The 20,292-nt window shown below is 43.5% G+C and overlaps 1 protein-coding gene across 2 annotated transcripts in view; it reads left to right on the top strand.

Annotated features, from left to right (window-relative positions):
- COL20A1 (collagen type XX alpha 1 chain) overlaps nt 1–20,292 on the top strand; it is a 491,294-nt gene that overhangs the window by 397,283 nt on the left and 73,719 nt on the right. For both annotated transcript variants that reach the window (XM_086932816.1, XM_086932817.1), the window contains exons 32-35: nt 5,175–5,270; nt 9,767–9,820; nt 14,281–14,334; nt 16,183–16,236. In XM_086932816.1, coding sequence (XP_086788942.1) covers nt 5,175–5,270; nt 9,767–9,820; nt 14,281–14,334; nt 16,183–16,236 — 258 coding nt within the window. The remainder of the gene's footprint in view (nt 1–5,174; nt 5,271–9,766; nt 9,821–14,280; nt 14,335–16,182; nt 16,237–20,292) is intronic.

The following is a 20,292-nucleotide window of genomic DNA, read 5'->3' as shown; positions in this document are numbered from 1 at the left end:
GAGTTCGGTTATAGTTGAGGAAGCAACGGTGCAAGCTTCCCTCACACAGAGAAACATTACAGTAGTGACAGTAAGAGTGCTACTGAAACATTCCTTAAAAAGCACAGCACAGCAGCAGTGCAAGCTTCCTTTTTGCAAAGGTATAATATATATAGTACACATGCAGGAGTTCATGGCTCCATATAGAAAGTACAGCCTCCATCACATACACAGATCAGATGCAAAACAGGTGCATGCTGGAGTCCCAGTTGAATGCACTGGAAACAGCAGGTTTTTAAATATGACTTACTTAAAAGGATCAATTGTAAGAGTTTGCCAACATTCTTACAATTGTACATTTCAACGCTGAGCTTGTTGACCCACTGAAAGCACAATGTGCCAGGTTATTAGTTTTTTCAGATTTTTAAAAAAGACTTTGGAGTTTATTCACCAATAAAAATGTAAAAGGGAGATTTTGAGCTCTATCTGAATGTACTTCTGGAAAGCTGGAAATCTGTGCCACGTGACTCTTGTTGTGGTCTCCTACACCAGTTCTGCAAAAGATATAAATAGCATAGAATTCCGCATAGGGGGAATGGAATTTGATGTTGATCTACTCTGCGTCCCATCCTGGAAGTGAGCTAATGCCAGCCATTCGCTGGAATTAATCTTTGCCCATTTCCAGAGTGGAAGGGGGTTGTAGAGACCCTCACTGGCATATTTACGAGCCCCAGAACCGCTGGAGCATCTCTTTCTGTGATGCTTCTGTGGTGCAGATTAAAAAATCATATCTATGAGGTCACATAAAGTCACTACGCATGCCTTTGAATGGGCTCGTAGATATGGAGTAAGGCAAGGCAGCGCAGATCATTGCATTGCCTTACTCTGCACTAGTGAGGCATTCCATGGGCATTTATTTGGGTTTTCCCACGCAACACCCATGGATTTTGACACCTCCTCGGATTTATGAGAGCATGTAAAGCTGGGGAAGCACCAAAACCTTCGCCTCCCGAGATGAGGCATAACGAGGAGAAAGAACCGTCGTTCTCCTCATTTCTTCCTTTTTCTATGTGTGCTGCATTGTGCAGCACACATAAAAAGAGGAAAACGTCTCAGGATTGTTTTTGTGCAAGAAGGTGTCCCTTCCTGCACAAAAAAAATCCTGCATGCATGCAACACAGGCATTCTTGCACCATGGTGCAAGGGTGCCTACTTTGGCGCTAGGATGCTGAAACAGCGAGAGAGCAGGTGAAAGGACAGGAATGCACTGTATTGCATAAATACGGTGCATTCCTGCCCTTTCACTTTGGCATCAGGCAGTGCAGCAAGCTGACTTGCTGCACTCCCCTACACCAAATGAGGGCCGCACATCCCACCCTGGGAGTGGAACTTACTACTGGGGATTTCTGTGCACTAGTGACAGAGAAAGCTGAATAAGTATATGTTAGGAATGAAATCTCTAGTTGAGCATGGTTTGCACCATGTCCAAGTAGGGACTCTAGTGAGAATAATGGAGACACTCAGTTAAGAAAACTCCTGCTCTCCCCCTGGGTAGTTTGGCAGGAGCATTCAGGCTTATCTCAGAGGCAATGTATAAAGCATTTGTACATAACACACATTTATACAGTGAAACCACTAAAAAAGGAGTCCCCACCTGTTTTGAAAAATAGCCAATATTTATCTGAATGAAAGAAGACCAAAACAACAAAAATGCAACACACACAAGTCAAAATATCACTTTTCAAAGGTTAAATAAGTTTAGGCCATTGAAATCAATGGATGCATTCTTTTTTGCACAATTTTTAGATGTTTAAAAAATCAAAGATGTGAACAGGCACAGGGGAAGTAAGCCACCGGAATACAACATGATGCGTTGGTTCCCTACTCCACAGGAGAAGTGATATATTGTTTCCTTATTACTAGGCAGGGGAGGAGGTGCATCAGTTGCTTAATGGAAGGGTAGGTGATGCTCCAAATTCTGGACACGTGGCTTTAGTTCCTTACTGCGGCCAGTGTCGATGAAGCATCAGCTTTGAGGGACCATGCCTAAAAAATCCAGATGCACTGCTTCATTGTGGCAATTACGAAGCAGGCGCTGTGACAATTTCACAACCGCGTAGCAGGCACTGTGTGGATTCTCCAGCCGCGATGTGGGTGCTGTGTCGGAGTGGGTGCCACCAATGTTGGTGACACAGTGCTCAGCACTTGTGCCGAGTTGTTTTCTCATCCATAAAGCAGTTATGGTGTTGATTCTTTATCCGCAAAGCAGCCACTGCGTCAATAGTTCTACTGCACGGCAGGTGCAGCATCTAGAAAATTTGTGCTGAGAGTCAATGCGTGGATTTTCTCACCAGATTACTCTTCCAAGGGTCCAGGACTGGAGTTGGCACTACTTGGCAAGTCATGACTGACAGCAGAATAACCCAGGCACTGGTAAGTAAATTCTTTGATGGCCCTAAGACTTCTTAACAGGAGGCAAGCACGCACAAGCCCTTGGAGAACCTTGGAAGTAGGATACAGAAAGCTTTTCACTCACAGGACAGATGCAGCAAGCAGCAGGCCAGCACAGCAAAGCAACAGGCAGAGTGGCAGTCCCTCCTTCAGCAGTCAGCTCTTCTTCCTGGTAGAAGTCCTTAGTCCAGATGTGTTCTGATTTTGGGGTGTCAGAGGTCCCATACTTACCCCTTTCTGCCTTTGCAGTAGGCAAACTTCAAAGGAACGTCTTTGTAGTGCACAAGACCCTGCCTTTTCCTGTCCTGGCTCCAGACTAGGGGTGGGATGAAGTCGCGGAAGGGACTATCGGGGAGAGGCATGGAGATTGAACCAATCTCCGTGCCTCTCCACGATATTTCCGTTACGCGAGCTCGCCCACCCTCGGCTCGCTTCCCGCCCGCCTTATTAAATTATATTTAAAGGCTAAAATACAACTTAAATAAAACTTACCTTATTGCGCCACAAACTTCACCATTGCGGCTTCATCTTGGAAATTGTGCATGCGCGGGAGCCTGCACATGCGTATTCCTCGCCAGGAATGTGCATGCTCAGGTGTTTTCAAACATGGAACTAAAACAACAACTCCACCAAAAGATGTATTTTCGAATTGTGAGTTCAGAGACACCAAACTCCAAATCTCTATCTGTTCCCAATGTGAAATGGCACTTAAAAGATATTTCAAGGCAATCCCTATGTTACCCTATGGGAGAGATAGTCCTTGCAATAGTGAAAACTGGCATTAGACGTATTTCACTATTAGGACACACCAGTGCATGACCTACCTTTTAAATACACTGCACCCTGCCCATGGGGCTGCCTTTTTGCCGGCTACCTTCGAGTTAACTTACATGTAATAAATGGGAAGGTAGGGGCCTGGCAAGTGGGTGCACTTGCCAGTTCTAAATGGCAGTTTAAAACTGCACTCAGACACAGCATTGGCAGGTCTGAGACATGTTTGCAGGGCTACTCATGTGGGTGGCACAATCAGTGCTGCAGGCCCACTAGTAGCATTTGATTTACAGGCCCAGGGATCACCTGGTGCCCTTTACCAGGGATTTTGTAGTAACCCATATATGCCAATCAAGGATAAACCAATACAATTTAGCGAGAGAGCAAATGCACTTCAGCACTGGCTAGAAGTGGTAAAGTGCCCAGAGACCTAAAGCAAAAAAAAAGGTCAGAAAAAAAGGCGGAGGGAGGCAAAAAGTTTGAGGATAACCCTGTAAAAAGAGTCAGGCCAACAGTAGATATGTTTACATCCATCCGGAATTCCTTTGTACATTTCTGGAATATGCAGAAGAGTTATTTTTGGCTGTAAACTTACATTCATGGATGAAAACTTATTTGTGAGTAGGCTCCTTTGTATTTAATCTTTGAAGATGTGTTTATTGGTTTGCATTAATTAAAATATGCACATTTTACATGAAAAAATAGTAACATTGGAATCCATCAATTCATTACTCTTATAAAGGGTAAAACTGCCAGTATCCCTATCAAATACGTTAAAACACAACTCTTCCTTCGAACGAAGGACCAATTTAATGACACTAATGGAAATTCAGTGTTATAACATGGATGCGAAGTGGGTGTTTCACATGCACCGCAAGCTTTCAGTAGGGCAGGGGGAGAGCACCTTGTGGCAATATCTATAGTAAGAGGTATGTATATCTGTAAGTAAGTGGTGGAAGGCATTGTGTTTGCTTCATAATGACTTTCATGTGTGTTTTTATTCTCCACTGTCACCTGTGACTCAGAGGTATCAGACCAGTGGGAAACTGGCTCATTTTTTCTGCTATTAGCCAATTCCCCTTTACACTATGGCCAAACTCTTCATATGCTGTGAAGATCATTTGAAAAAAAAATTCAATATGTTTTGCTGTCTCACCACTGGGTTTTCTGCCTTTGTGCCTCCCTTCGGGCGTATGGTTATGACCAAAGGCTCTGAAAAATGTAAAGTTCTTAACCAGATGTTTGTGTAATTCTTAGCTTCACAACATCAGGAAATTTCAACATTTATGGACTTCACCTACGTTTGTCCAAAAACCATTTCTATGATGGCCCTAATTCTCCATGGAAAAAATAGGTTTCTATGAGAGAACGCTCCCACTAAAATAGCTCTTGGCAGGCCTTTTCTCTATCTCAAGCCTGCTTTTAGCATTCGTTTTGAGTGACGTTTTTAAAGAAATGTCTGGCAGCGCCATAAATATCAAGAATTATGTTAAATTTTAAATAATCCCAGGGTGTGGATAGTAGATTTTGACAACTTTTCTTGCCCTAGGTCATAATTAGCATCTATTTGTGCCTTCACCATTTTTTTGCAGATACAAAGATTATACAAAGCTTTCTTTCATAATTCTTCAACCCGTACCTTGATGTAGAAGTGACAAATAAAGCACTGGGTGGTAGCTGTGGGCTATGTTGTGAAATACTGTCCTGTCAAGATCATCTAAACTAGATGTGCCAATATAGGTTCAGGAGAGGGAAATACAAAAATATCAGATTTTCAGAACATCCTAGCAATACCTGTGTAGACTGATTTATAATGAATGTAAATAGCATTTATTGACATAATCACTGGGGATGTGACATTGAGCTGACCCTCCTAGGCCTACCTTGGACACAAATATTTGAAAAAAAAACATTCAGGAACTGTTATAGAGCAACCCTACAATCTGATGAGCTTTTACTCTCTTGTCACACAGGGAGAACCAGGCCCACCAGGGCAATCTGGGTCCGATGGCCCTGGAGGACAGACGGGATCACCAGGCCTGCGTGGAAACACAGTCCAGGGACCTGCGGTAAGTCATTGATTCTGGCCCGTGTTTTCATGAACCCTACAGAAGAGACCTCTATGTCTGCTGATGCCCTCCAGAGGTGACACGTGGCTGCCGGTAAAGTCATGTGACACTTGCACTGGTTGTACCTGCATTCACTCTTTGGATCCTGGTTTCATTTTGACCCCTGAACTCAAATAAACTCCATCCTCCCACTGGGGTGTACAGTCTGCAACATACACAATAGTTGTAGGTGAAGCACCGTAGACATTGGCATGAAACCATCTTCTGTGTCCTGTTCCTAGTCACCTCTCTTCATGTGCAGATGGGCCAGTTCACACCTCTGTGTCTTCCAGATGTCGTTTAATGCACAAAACTTCTTCCCACCATCCTCCTTCACTCAAGTAAACCTGGACCTCTGCTCCTCCTTCCGCCCTAACACCTCTCTTCTGATCATGTATGTTAGCCGTGTCTGGTGGCTCCGTGGACTAATGATTCCACTGTAGGGGCCTGCGTTTGACCTTTTGGTAACAGATTCTAATCCTTGCGGGTCCGATCACCCTTCATCCTTCTGAGGTCGATAACATCAAGATGAATAACAATAAACATCTGCTATTCAGTGCCAAGATACGTGCTTTACAAATACACGTTATGTTATATGACTCATGATATCAGGATACAATTGAGCCTCTTTTCTGGCTTTCCTTGGCTTCCTGCAAGATTTCTTAAAGACCTAAAATGTGGCACACACTTGATAATACATTTACGACTTACAACACACTCGAGACAGCCCCTTTTGAAATACATTGGTTTGATCCCTTTCTTTTCTGCTTTCTTACGTAGCCGATCCTCATGTACTGCCGCCTGTCCACCCATCATTTCAACTTGAACCTTGACGTGATAAAGAAGCAATTCCTTCCTTTCAAATATATTTTAAGTCAAAAAGTGGCCTCTCCCTTCAAAGAGCTTGCAGCCATGAACGCACACAAGTCTTACCCAGTAGCTGGTCTCCTTGGTATGAAAGTTGAAAACTTTGAAGCTTACAATAAGGCCTGGTTGTAATGAAAATATTACGGGTAGAATTCGCGTAATTTGGGGAATTTCATGTTGTGCTTGTACTGCAAAATTCCTGAAATGATGGCACTATACCACATCGCGTAATTACATCGATGTTCTTAGCAAAATTTTAAAACAGGAATCCAGGATCAATGCAATTTGGGGCTGTTGTTTTTTGCAAGTGTGTTTATTGCACTATATTTTATCGTACAACTGCGACATTGTGTCCAAAAATTGACACTTGAAGACGCATTTTATTCTTAACTATATCAGTAAATGGCAGATTTTCAACTCATACAATTATGTGTTATTGCGTTCAGTTTTTCTGAACTTTCACGTAAATACCTAAAAGCAAAAAATACAAATTTCACACGACCCTATTTATAGCGCCCATAGCAGAAAAAATGGAAGCGCCCCAGAGCAGAACACAAGTGTGTTAGTCTCACTTTCCAGACAAAGAAGTGTTGTTGTATCATTTTCCCACTAAAAACATGTGCAGGACCACCAGATCGTATCTTCCCAGGAATCTTTCAGAACTTCTGTTTTCTTAGAGATCCTTCCTATGCATCCACTGCAGATAAGGTGCCCTATCATATTCTAAGCAGCGTGTACCAACTGCATTCCTAAAATGTTTACAACAGTTTCTTCCAAATGATTTTCCTGTTGTCCATTGAGCTAACAATTCTCGGTCTGACATCAAGGAGAGGATGTGGCCTAACGGCCAGAGCTGCCAACTTTGGAGCTGTTTAACCATGTTCGGTCCTCGGCGTCGGCTCAACATCTTGTGATTTTGGGCAAATCACTTAATCTCCTGCCCCTACCAAAAATGAATGTGTACTTGTGTAACATAACTGGTGCTCATGTAAATTGAGCCAATACCTTCGGGTCGAGTTCGCGCTATATAAAATCGAACAGAAAAATAAAAAATAATCATACATTCTTCAGCAGTGAGGAGATTGTATCCTTAACCTTTTAACTGTCACCATAAAGGCAGCAGCAAAAGTGCATTTGCCATATGTCCCGCCCTGACAGTAAAAGCTGCTTTAACTTCACTCCCACTCAACACCTGTTAATTCCTCATTCTATCAAAGACAAATGTCACGCCACCCACCTCTCCAATGTAGACTTTAATAACCTCGCTAAGAATCCACCATTTTATGATGGCGCTATGCATCAACATCTGGCACTTTGCGTGCCAGGGAGTGCCTTGTGATTGTTTCCCTCGTAGATGTCTCGACACTCCCAGGGGAAAGGTATGCCAGCTTTCACTTGTGTACAGAAAGGAGAAAGTAGGGGAAATGAAATATAAGATGAAATGCATTATTCCCAATTTTCACACGAAATCCTAAGCATATAGAATGCTCAAGCTTTGCTTGTTTTTTGTAGATTTTTTAAACTTTTCAAATTTGCTCATTGCTTGTTACAATATCCAAGACTTATATATACAGACTCCCTGTTAACTTACAACACACAACCTCCCTAATGCACACAAAACTGTTTGAGGGCAGTATCGCCAGACCTTATTAAGGGATGTACGTTGTTACCACGTGATGTATTACATTGCGGTACTTTACAACGCATCTTTTACAACGCAAGTCGTTACCACGACTTGCGCTGTAGGGGTGCTGGACTTAGGAATAGTTAAATTTACTATTTCAACACCAGCCTACGTACAGTAGGGAAGGTGTTGGAATAGTAAATCTACTATTCCTTAGACTAGAGCGCCCTCCAGCGCATCGTGGTTACGACTTGCGTTGTAAAAGACACGTCGTAACTGCACTGCGGGGCAACATCTGCGTTGTAAAGGATGTTCCCCCTTATTAAGTGAATAATGATGACATCTGAGCGCTCTGGTTCCAGTGTGGTTGGTCCCTGAGCCTCTATTTGGTGATCCAATGGCATCCTTTCATGAGGTGCATGAAACTGCACCCGTCACTGCAAACCAGACGCTCAATATAAACGAAGGAAACCATCCGAGTCTGCAAAACCAACCCTTATGTGTTATCTAACATTCATTGTGAGGTTACAACGCTCATCCTTGATGCCATACACAAAATTGTGTTTTGCCCACAACCTCCAGTCTGCAGGACTTAAACTCCATCTGAGGCTACAACAGCCAAGCCAGCATGGCTTGCACGAATCACTATCTAAAGCTGCACAATCTAAACGTACATGCCTGACATGATTCACGCTCTAAAGCTACAGCAGCCAAACTGCAGGTCTTCCATGACTGACTGTCTGAATCTACATCAAAGCCTACTTGCCTTATAGGAATAATTATCTAAAACGTCAACATCAAAGCCTGCATGCCTTACATGATCTTGTGCTGCAACACCAATCAGACATGTCTTGCATTAAACTTCACCTGAGGCTGCAGCATCGAAGCCTGCATGCCCTACATGCATCCCTACATGACGCTACAAAAGCTAAGACTGCATGCCTTATAACCTTATATAAATCACTGTCTGAGGCTGCAACATCAACGCCTGCTTGCCTTACATGCCTTGCATGAATCACTATCTGACCCTAAAACACCCAGTTTGCAAGGCTTACATGAATCCCCATCTGATGCGCCTTACAATCCGCACATGAATCACTTTCTGAAGCTACAACACCAAGGCCTGCAGACTTACTGATTATATCCTGGTAGCATGGTGTCCACAACCCTCTACTGCACTGTACAGCCTGCTGATATCCTGGTAGCATGGTGTCCACAACCCTCTACTGCACTGTACAGCCTGCTGATATCCTGGTAGCATGGTGTCCACAACCCTCTACTGCACTGTACAGCCTGCTGATATCCTGGTAGCATGGTGTCCACAACCCTCTACTGCACTGTACAGCATGCTGATATCCTGGTAGCATGGTGTCCACAACCCTCTACTGCACTGTACAGCCTGCTGATATCCTGGTAGCATGGTGTCCACAACCCTCTACTGCACTGTACAGCCTGCTGATATCCTGGTAGCATGGTGTCCACAACCCTCTACTGCACTGTACAGCCTGCTGATATCCTGGTAGCATGGTGTCCACAACCCTCTACTGCACTGTACAGCCTGCTGATATCCTGGTAGCATGGTGTCCACAACCCTCTACTGCACTGTACAGCATGCTGATATCCTGGTAGCATGGTGTCCACAACCCTCTACTGCACTGTACAGCCTGCTGATATCCTGGTAGCATGGTGTCCACAACCCTCTACTGCACTGTACAGCCTGCTGATATCCTGGTAGCATGGTGTCCACAACCCTCTACTGCACTGTACAGCCTGCTGATATCCTGGTAGCATGGTGTCCACAACCCTCTACTGCACTTTACAGCCATCAATGTCGACCATTTTTATCTTGTTTTTGTAGTGTGTCTGCCCCTTGCTGCATGGCTTTGTGGCATTAATAATTTGTAAGGAAGCTTAATCAAAAAACAAAGCATTGAAATACTTCTACCATGCTCATTTTGTTTTCCAGGGTTCGCCTGGCGCCAAAGGGGACAGAGGAGAGAGTGGAAGCCCCGGTCTGCAGGTGAGGTTACTGGAGGTGTATCTTCTGTCCTCTCAGTCAGGGCTGTGGAGCAGCCACGTCCCTTGCAGGTAAGAGCGGCGAGGTCAGGTTGGGGAGGATTTGACAGATGACCGTGAGGGAAAATGAAATAAATAATTAATTTTCCCTCGTTGTTGTCTGTCGAAATCCCGCCCCTCCTGACCGCTCCACCGCTCTTTCCTGCATTATCCGAGGACCAGTCTGTGTATAAGACATATATATGGCTGTTTGACAGTTGCCTCAACTCCTCATTTTAATCTTTTTAACAAAAAGCCACTTGCTTGTTGTGACTCCAGACTCTACACTCATTGGGAGAATGTAACAGAAACTTAATGCGCTGCTCTCATTGGTTGATTTTCCAAAACACTCAGGCTCTGCTCTCATTGGTTGACTGTTACAGATACACTATGTCGTGCTCTTTGCTTGACTGCCCAAAACACTCTGACTCTGCTCTCATTGGTTGACTGTACTAGCACTTTCAGACTCACTTCTCATTGGCTTGCTAGCCCAGAATACTTGCACAATGCCATCGTTGATTGACTGTACTAGAAGGGAAATATTTTAAGGGTGTTTTTAATGTGTAGGTAAAGGGATTACCTCAATTTTACATGCTGTTCTAATGGTTATCGAATGTGGAGCTATTTAGTTGTTATGTGTCTCTTTGTTTCTATCAGTGTGTCCATGAGTGTACCACTTTTCACCAGAAAGACTGCATCAATGTTTTTTGGTGCATGCAAATTTACTTGATTCGCCATTGGCGATGTTCCCTATAGCTTCATATCATATTTTCAGACTGTTTGGAAAAGTGGAAATTGAAGTAAATATACTCCCAGCAAATGTGCCATTAGAGAAGTTCGAAAGTGGGTGGAGTCGTGCCTTTGACGAAAAACAAAAATGGAAATATTTCAATGATCCGATTTGCTGTATCGTTTTTGTGGGGAAATCAATCAATTTTAAGGTGCTTGAAGAATACACAATAAGTGATGCAAATTGGGTTCTCTTATTTACACTTTGCATGCTTGCTCAAGATCGCAATCCTGAGAATGGTGGTGAATGAATGTTCTGGCATGCTGTGTGTCTGCTCAGCGCCCATTGACAACTAGCACATGAGCAAATAACTTTATCAACTAGCAATAGTGTAAAAATTGACAGTAAAAACACTAAGAACAGACAATTTAACCAGTGTCCAGCCTCAGTCATCTTGCTTCTTAGTGCTCCTAATGCTACAATGTCTAACCCTCATGCCCATCATCTGATTGCCTTTGACGCCAACTCAAACCCTCATCATGTTTATCTGATGCTAAAGAGCCCAGAATCCGTTTCACAACAGCCCATCTAAGCGTACAATACCCAAACCTTAAACCAACATGTGATTACCCTTGATTACAACTCCAACCCGGGTCATGTTTATATGATGCTAAAGAGCCCCTCAGCCGGTACATAAGAAACCATCTAAGGATGCAGTACCCAAATCTTAAGATGACCATGAACTACCACCACAGACAACACAACTTCACAGTGAAGATGTACAAAGGGCTCCATAGGAAGCGTAACCAGTTATCATTGTGTACATGAGACTCAATCTAAGGTGACAGTGCCCAGACCTAATGTTATACGTAAGATGAGATCTGAAACAAGTCCACCCCAACCTCAAAGATGTACCGGTGACTAGACTTGGAGCTTCCACTGTCATGTAATTGAGACTCCTAAGGCTACACATATGATGCAAGTGAGCGATGATCCCAGACAACACAACCCCACCCTCTGAATGTACAAAAAACTCCATCTGATACTCAAACACTTGTCAGTGAATGCACGAACTCCATCGAAGGGTACACATTTAAACCTTATGATGTATATAACATATGACCTGAGACAAGACGTTGCTACCATCCAGGCATACGCAAGACTCCTTCTGAGACTTAATCACCCATCCTCAAGTGTATGATTCTTCAATCAAAGACATATCTTGCAAACCTTGTTGTGTACACAAACTACTTCCCCAGACAACACAACCAACCCCTTAAGGATGTACATGAGACTTCATCTGATGTACATAAGATACAGTGTGAGACAACACCATCCAACTCTCAAGATGTAGGTGAGACTTAATCTGTGGCTTAAACTCATATGATCATAATATCCACAGGAATGTTTATTATAACATATATTGTGATATACTTTGCTTTTGCAGTACACTCTGACAAGTAGTTTGCTGGTGTTAATTAAAAAGTGCATGTTCATATTTGAACGTGTTGCTTATTAGTACCTTTTTTAGCACTTGCTTATTTGTACTTTGGATAAAATGTGCATGTTTTAAAGTTTAATTGACTAGATGAATGTCTCGTTTGCTATTCCTTTTTGAATTTCTTGGCTTTTCTTTTCCCCAATACTGTAGCAGTGTTGGTGCTTTCTTACTGTTGTCTGTAAACATTCTGTATGCCATGTTTACTCCTCTTTTTATAGGAGATTTATTTTTTAACCGTGAGCCGAGTCCATCCCTAAAAACACACATGCATTTAAATCCAAATTTGACTGTAAATAAGGATATAAAAGGCACCCATGTTTCAAATTGTTGTACTTACACATGATTTAAAAAATGAAATGCACACTAAAGGCAAACATCTGTAGTTTCTGAATCGATGAAAATACAAGATAAACTGCAAAAATGTCGGGAAGCCCTTTGTTCTACTCCTGTGCATTTGAAATATATTCCCACTGTCATCCTCCAGAAATCAAATTGTCGCACAGTGAATCGTCTGGTAATGCCACCAGGATCAGGCAGTTCAACTATTGCTTACCCTGGGTGATTGTCCTAGCACCGCTGGATAATGCTTCCTTTTGGCTAAGTGACCCATGTGTTACATCCCTGCTGAGAGCAGTGACAAGAACTTATTCCAGGCTGAGTGCAGTGAGTGAGAAGAAGGGCTCCTTGCACTTTCAGTCAGCTTATTCCTGAATGTTGTGTACTGCACACAGCTGAGCATCAGTGCCCCTTGGAACACACTGGTGTCTCAGTGCATGTGGTCACAAAGAGGTGTCTTCTGCAAGCAGGCTTGGTACCCAGGATCAACAGCAGTAGTTCATTTTTGCAATCAAGCATGTGATTGAAGAATGCCAAACTTGCCCTTCTTTGTTTGCCGCATGAACTCCATGCTTTCCTGAAAAAAGAACATGGACAAGCCTTATAGCCAGCCCTTCCCAAGATGGTGGTCTGTCCATCTCATAATAATCAATGTTTGCAATTTATGATAAGGTGGAGTCGATTCCTGTAATGTCAGTTCTCTTTCGAATCCTATCTAAAGGGGGCATCCATGACAGGGAGGTATGTCTCAGTGCATTTGTTCCATTAATATTGTTGTATTCTTTGTCCCTATGCTATTGTTTTCTCCCCTATTTTTGCCCTTAGTATTTTGATCTTCTTCTGGATTCTACAGCTGGAATTCTTGCTCTACTCTTTTCTCCTCCTTAGGAGTAGTTTACTGTCTGTCTGATATTCTTAAGTTTTAGTTCTAATCTTCAATCAAGAGCCATAAGATTGCCAACCAGGTGTTTCCCCTTTTTTTGCAAGCCAACATGGAGTCTTTTAAAGAGACACTTGACACTTTTTTCACTTATTCTATTTTGTGCAGGGTGGCTTGGTGGCTAGTGTAACTTGTCACCCTTTTATTGTTCAATCAAGAATGAACCTCAATAGACCTTTTTTCAATGTCCAGTCCTGAATACCCGAATAGTCAGGGAGAGCTTTCATTGCCGGCATTGGCAGTTTCAGTACCATGCGCTCCAGATTCATGCTCTTACCCTGATTCAAAATGCATGTACTTGTACATGAGACTGCTGACACGTGATGAAAACTCTAATTCTGAGATCACTGGATCTCCTGACCTCTTTTTGATTGGGGGCCCGCAATTGATTAACATAATTTGGGGCCATTTGGTATTCCGTGACTAGGTTCAGGTGATTAGAGATTTGTGAGCCGGCTATATAAATGTTATATTTATCCTCTAAACGGCCCTGTCTTGATGTTGACTCTGGAATTACTTCTGTTTGGAGCAAATAGATCAGAATGATTTTTGTCTAGCTCAGATCTGCACCATTTTTGCCTCTGGTTGCCTTTTGATCTTCTCTGTGTTCACAGCAGGCAGCCAGCCCTGCATTGGTTATCCATGAGAAATGATCTCTCTTTAAGAGTTACCAATTAACTTGGTGTGCCTGGGGATGAACAGTATCTGTCAAAGTTTAGAGGGCATTTCCCAGTCCATGAATTTACTGGACATGGTCACTAAACCCCTCTTAGGCAAAGAGGCTGTCGATTGAATGAGTGTGAAGGAGGATTGTCTGCATTGGGTCAGCTTTTTGCAGAATTTCTGTAAGCCATGTTAATTTGTTTATATTTCAGCTTTGCTCTGTGTCTGTGCTGACCTGTGTCTATGTTGTTGCAGGGCCCTCCTGGACCTCAGGGATCTCCGGGTCAAGATGGATTGCAAGGACTACTGGTACCATCTCCTGACATCTTCCACCCGCCTATGACTTTGTCTTGCACACTGTCTGATCACTTTCTCTTTTTGTCTTTGTTCTGTTTTTTCTTTTACCTTTGTCATTTTTCTCGTGTACCACATTTTCATTCCATCATGGTCGCTTTCACCTTATTTTGTCTCATTAAACTCCTCTAATTATCTGTCCTATTTGTCTTTTATGTCTCGCTTTGGGTCATACTTACCGATATCTATCTATCTATCTATCTATCTATCTATCTATCTATCTATCTATCTATCTATCTATCTATCTATCTATCTATCTACAACTTACTGTGTATGTCTTTCTTGCTCGCCCCGTTTGTGCTCTTGCTCTTTCTTTCTCTTACTATGTCACTTATTTTTTGTTCCTTTGCTCCCCCCTCCTTTCTCGCTCATTATCAAATTACATTCAAATAATTCAAATTAAAGTCATTTCCTCGTATACTTATGTGAATTAAATATAAAGAAAGCTGCAACATTGTTATATTCTCACCTTTCAGTTTTTCACACATTATATGCCTACCAACATAGTTGAGTAAACATACTTGACATTGCATTTCGTGTCTAACCTGATAAAAGGATGTAGCAAACCCACCAAGCAGCACTTTCTGTCAACACTGTCTATTAGAGTGATGGGTTTATTTTTGTTTTCCCCATTTCTTAGGATGCATTTTTCTTGGAGAAACTAGATTTATTTCATTTCTTTGTATTTGACATTTCCACGCTGTCACACCAGCTGGAAACCTGGCAACTCAGAGTTGCACTTCTGTCTGTGCCGCCCTTTTTGGAGCCTAAGTTAGTGGTCACTAATATCTGGTGACTACCTGTCTGTGTTTTGTATCTTTGGCGTTGATGAGGTAGTCTGATTTGTGAAAACCACTGTTGCTGGTCCAAAAGATGACCCTATTATCAGTGATGCTGCAGAAGAGCTTGGTTGGACATTTGATGACGCACCTGCCGCAGAGTCTCACCTGCGTTAGTCACATCTCTCCTTCAGTGACTGGTGCGACTCATCCTTCTGCCCATGTCTTAGATCATAGGATGGCAGTAGGCAGTGACGTCGTCAAACCTTACTCAATCCCTGGGAAGCTGCGTTTCAGTATCCACTTTGACAGCTCGTTTGGGCTTCTTGCCTGAAGCTTTCTTCCATCACTTGAACAGTGATAGGGTCATTATGGGGGCTCCGTTATCATTTCGTGGCACTCACTAGCAAATATAAATGTATTTTTGGTCCTGATGGGACAGTTGAGGCTGGGCAATAGTAAACCTGCGACCTTCTCAATCATTGGCTACCTGTGCGCCAGGGAGGGGTTGCTTACACAGGATATTCCGGCTGCGGCTTTTGAGGTGTTTGTGGATGAGCGGTCCATTGTGATGATAATTGAAATGATTGATGAAATTATGAAATAAAATGATTACGCACTTGTATAGCGCACGACTACCCGTAAGCATCTCTGCGCTTGTACGAATACCGCCTCGGAACCCTTCCTGGCCTTTCCCTGTGAGGCGTCCTGTCCTCGGAACCCCCAAGGTGAAGCCAGGCATCCTCAGCGTTGTTGGGGCTGTTGTAGAGATTAAGAAAGCTAGAGTGGGACTCATGATTAGAATAGGCACCGAAGTGAGAATTATCAGGTCCGAGGAAATTGAGACCGAGACACGCCGAGGCGGGAATTGAACCCTGGTCCCGGCCAGACTACTGTCTGTCTATTGTACCACAAGCCTCCACTCCAGGAAGTGTCTGTGGTGACTGTCTCTGTTTCAAGACGTGTTTCTGTCACTATCTGTTGGATTCTCTTCGTGCACTGACTTCTGCCTTTCCATCCACAGGGCCTCCAAGGATTTGATGGGAATGCCGGACCGCCTGGACCTCCAGGCCCTAGGGTAAGAACTTGTAGGTTGCAGTCACAACGGGGGCTACCTTCTGGTTTATGTATGCTGCAGACCATAAGAGACAGGCACACACAACACAGATCTGAATAACACACTCATGGCACACTACAGAACACACAGTTCATTATCACCAGGCGCTTGGAAGGGGTCAAAAGAAACATCAAAGCAATTTGGGAATAATGCAAAAAAATGGGGCAAATATTTTTGTATTTTTTTTGCTGCTTGGGTGATATGGAGCAGACCGCAGAGATTTCGCTCCAGATCATATTTCAAAAAGAAGTTTGTACCTAAGTAAAAATAATGGGAGATCCGTTTTTGGAACCATATGCAGGGCCAGACTGTGACAGAAAACAGACCGGGCTTCAAAATGAAAGTGGCCCCCATTAGCGAATCAGATAACTTACAAAAGTGGACCACCATAGCAAATCGGGTCAGTTTGGAGCTTGTACAGACACAAAGTGTAGGGGGTTTACTTACAAGTCCCTTGTGCCAGTGGTACGTCACTTTTTCCCATATTAACCCACATTTGCTTGCTTTCTATTTGCTGGCGTTATTTGTAATAGCCTGTCTCACATGTCTTCACCCCTCCTGTGAAGCACACCCTGTTTACTATGTTCTTCTACAAGTGCTCCCTTTCTGGATATAGGCCTTTAAATATTGTTCTTATCTCGCACGTTTGCTGGGCATTCAAGGACAGAGGTGAAATGTTAGGCTGTTTGTATTTCTTTCTCTGACTTCAAAGTGAGAGAATTTTTCTGACAATTTGGGGATGTGAAAGGAAAGGCTTTTTTTCTAGTACACACCAAAATTTAAATGTCTGTAAATGAACTGTGCAAATATTTGAGAAAATATCAGAATTCTGAAAGCACAAATGAGGCACTTAAAAGAAATTCTGTAGTGTGCTTGAAACAAATATTTTAATACGTCCAAAATATATCAATACACTAGTTGATGCCATTTTCACACATTATAATTTGCGCACTATTAGTTTTATCAGTGAAACTGCATGTGTGTGTAAATATAATGTTCATTTTAATTGAAAGTTTATTGTCTGTAATGGCAGTGCACTACCACATGATGCATACTCCACTCTATGCCACTCCACTCTAATCCAGTCTGCGTCACTCCTCTCTATGCCACTCCACGCCACTCTACTATATGCCACTCTATGCCACTGTGTGCCACTCTCCGCCACTCCACTCTATGCTACTTTTCTCTCCTCCACTCTACGCCTCTCTGCTCCACTCTATGCTACTTTACTGTATGGCACTCTACTCCACTCTGAGCCATTCCAATCTATGCCACTCCACTCTACGAAACTCTGTGCTACTCTACCCTGCACGCTATGCCATTGTATTCTACTCTATGCCACTCCACTCTATGTCACTCCACACTACGCCACTCTTCTCTACAACGCTCTATGACACTCTGTACCATGGCAATCTATGCCACTTAGCTCCACAGCACTCCATTCTACTCTACATATAGTTTGTTCAACCCAAGATACCTTTTTCTACACCATGGAAGTCAACATTTTGCTTAACTATGCAGGGTAATAAATCGTTGCCCTGTCGAAGTTTAGCAAGAAAGTATAACTCATGAATAAAACAACTGAAGCAAACTGGTTTCACAAATGCGCCACTTACACAACATATGAAATAAAAAGAAAACATTTGTTTAAGGTTCGGGTACATATTTGACATTTGAAAAGTGGAAGAAATGTTTGTGCGTCTTTTCTTATGTGATCAGAAACAATAGTGTGAAATCATGTAATGCCCAGATGTATTAAAAACATATTTACCTATTTTTATTACCGAAGCAGCAAATATGGATGAAACACTTGTACCGGTTTTGTTTCTTCCACTAGTCCTAACCCTCTATGACACAGCCTCAGGTGCTTTACTTCTTCCAGTTTAAGGAGCACCAGATATCATGGTTTTGGAAGAGAGACATAAAAATAATGTTTAATGAATGAAGGCACCGCATTCAGAGACTGCCTGGGGCAGTCCCTGCAGCTGGATCGAACGTCAGCACAAATATAGAACATGCTTCCCATTGGCCTATCACAGAGTGACGAGAACAATGGAGAAGAGGTCAAAGTTAGGTAAATGGAAGGTAGAGATCCGCGTTCACTGTGTCTGCCTTGTGGGGTGCTTGGATTTCCGGATCTTGGGGGACAAGGGGAATTTGATTTCATGTTATTATACCTTAGGTGAAAGAGCTTGTGTAAGGTAGATGTGCTGTCAAGGACATCATGGGAGGAATTAGTGTAGAGGAGGCACAAGAACTATTTATAGCGTTAATAAAGAGTGAGGGGAGGGGTGTACAGTGTCTGAGGGCTGTGATAGAGAGAGAAAAATACTTAGTCCTTCCCTGCAGGAGAGAGTAGAACAGAGTATTTAATGCTAAAGGCTAACATCCCGTCCCAGTTCCCAGACTCACAAAATGGAAAGACCGATGTGCAGTCCTGCCAATGTCTTCCTGCTAAGCGATTGGTCAGTTGCTTCCAACAGTGTATCTGTAACATGCAGTATCTATTTACCACTATCTTCATAAATCACTGCAGGGTCAGCATAGCTGTATGACTTAAGCAGGTCATGAGAGGGCTGCCAGCTGAGAGGACTGTAAAGTAGGAGTGGGCAATAAATTCAGCTCCGTTGGTGGTGTTTGCAGAGTTTTGCTCACTCCGTGTTACACTTGTAATGCGGAGTTCTGGCAAAACTCCGCCAACCACTGTGTGGAGGAGTTTTTTTCTCGTGTGGCTCGCACCTGCTGAGTTGGTGAGTGCGAGCAAGAATTTGAGTCTCCCAGCGCGGCTTTCAGAAGCTAGAATGACACCCGGCTAGGTTTTCTGAACGTGGGCAGTCACAGGAGGCTGCGACCGTTTGCCTTGAGAAAGCTGCCGCTCTAATAGAAAATCTACTCAAGCGGGAGCAAAGAATTTTCACCCTCTGGCACGCTGCATGGTGCCATTTGCTCTGATTTTCCACCACGGAACAAACTCTCAGCGTAAACTATTAGCACGAGCGAGACATACCAATTTCCTCCCACTCACAGAATTCCGTGAAATCTCATTGAGTTTTTAGTGAAACTCTGTGAACTAGTGTGAAGGCATCTTATTTGGTCAGAGTGGTTTTCCCCATGTGTTGGTCTCATCATTGAGCCCTCAGGAATGTTTAGCTATGTAGTGTGTAAATTGACTCACGCACTCACTCCATCTCTCCTCCCTTCGCCATTTTTAGGGCTCGCTGCCGTAAGCAGCGCGAAGCGCTGCCGCAGCGAGTATTACAGTCACCGTGCTCACAGCCAAGGGAGTACAGAGCTGTGCACGAGCGGCTACTGGCCTGTGCCCGAGCCGATTGTGCTCTGTGAACGCGCACGTCTCCGGAAGACGTGCTGCGCCCGAGCTGCCTCCAGCTTGGTTTTTTTAGGTCGTGTGGTTGGTTGGTTTTTATTGCCATGTGACATTTTCATACATTTCTACGAATATGAGTGACACTTTCTCATACTGCTTAGAGGACTCAGGGGCCTCTGAGAATGACGCGCGAGTCGTGACGACGGAACCCGGGCCTCCCACCCCGCCCCCACAGAATGAGAGAGCCTGGCAAAAACAACATGCACCGTCACTTAAGATCAACGTGAGTGCCTGCTGTACAGTAGTACTTACTGTTGTGAACTTCTTCTGTACTGGCCGTGTCCGATTTAGGCAATTCATAATCATAATGAATAATGTATTAAATAAATGCACCTGCTGCTGCAGATCCATGACGCACGCAGCGTGCAGATGTCTCCTCTGCCCGGCCCCTGCGTCTGCGCGCGGCCGACAATCCGAGGTGTAGTTCACCTCTTAGGGTAGGGTCTGGGTGTTGATCATGCGCATTGGGGCTGGGCTCGCGTAAAATGCGCGTGATGGTGAGGCGAGGTCAAGGAGGCAGGCATCTCGTGATGTCAAAGGCCAGAGAGAGACGAGTCTACGATGGAGAAAAAGAGCGAGGCACAACATTTAATTATTTCCAGCCCCCCGGCCTGCAGGTGAGTGTAGTCAGG

This window comes from Lissotriton vulgaris, chromosome 7, assembly GCF_964263255.1.
Source record: "Lissotriton vulgaris chromosome 7, aLisVul1.2, whole genome shotgun sequence".
NCBI lineage: Eukaryota > Metazoa > Chordata > Amphibia > Caudata > Salamandridae > Lissotriton > Lissotriton vulgaris.
The sequence above is the reverse complement of the archived record's forward strand: the minus strand, read 5'-3'. Positions and strand labels throughout refer to the sequence as shown.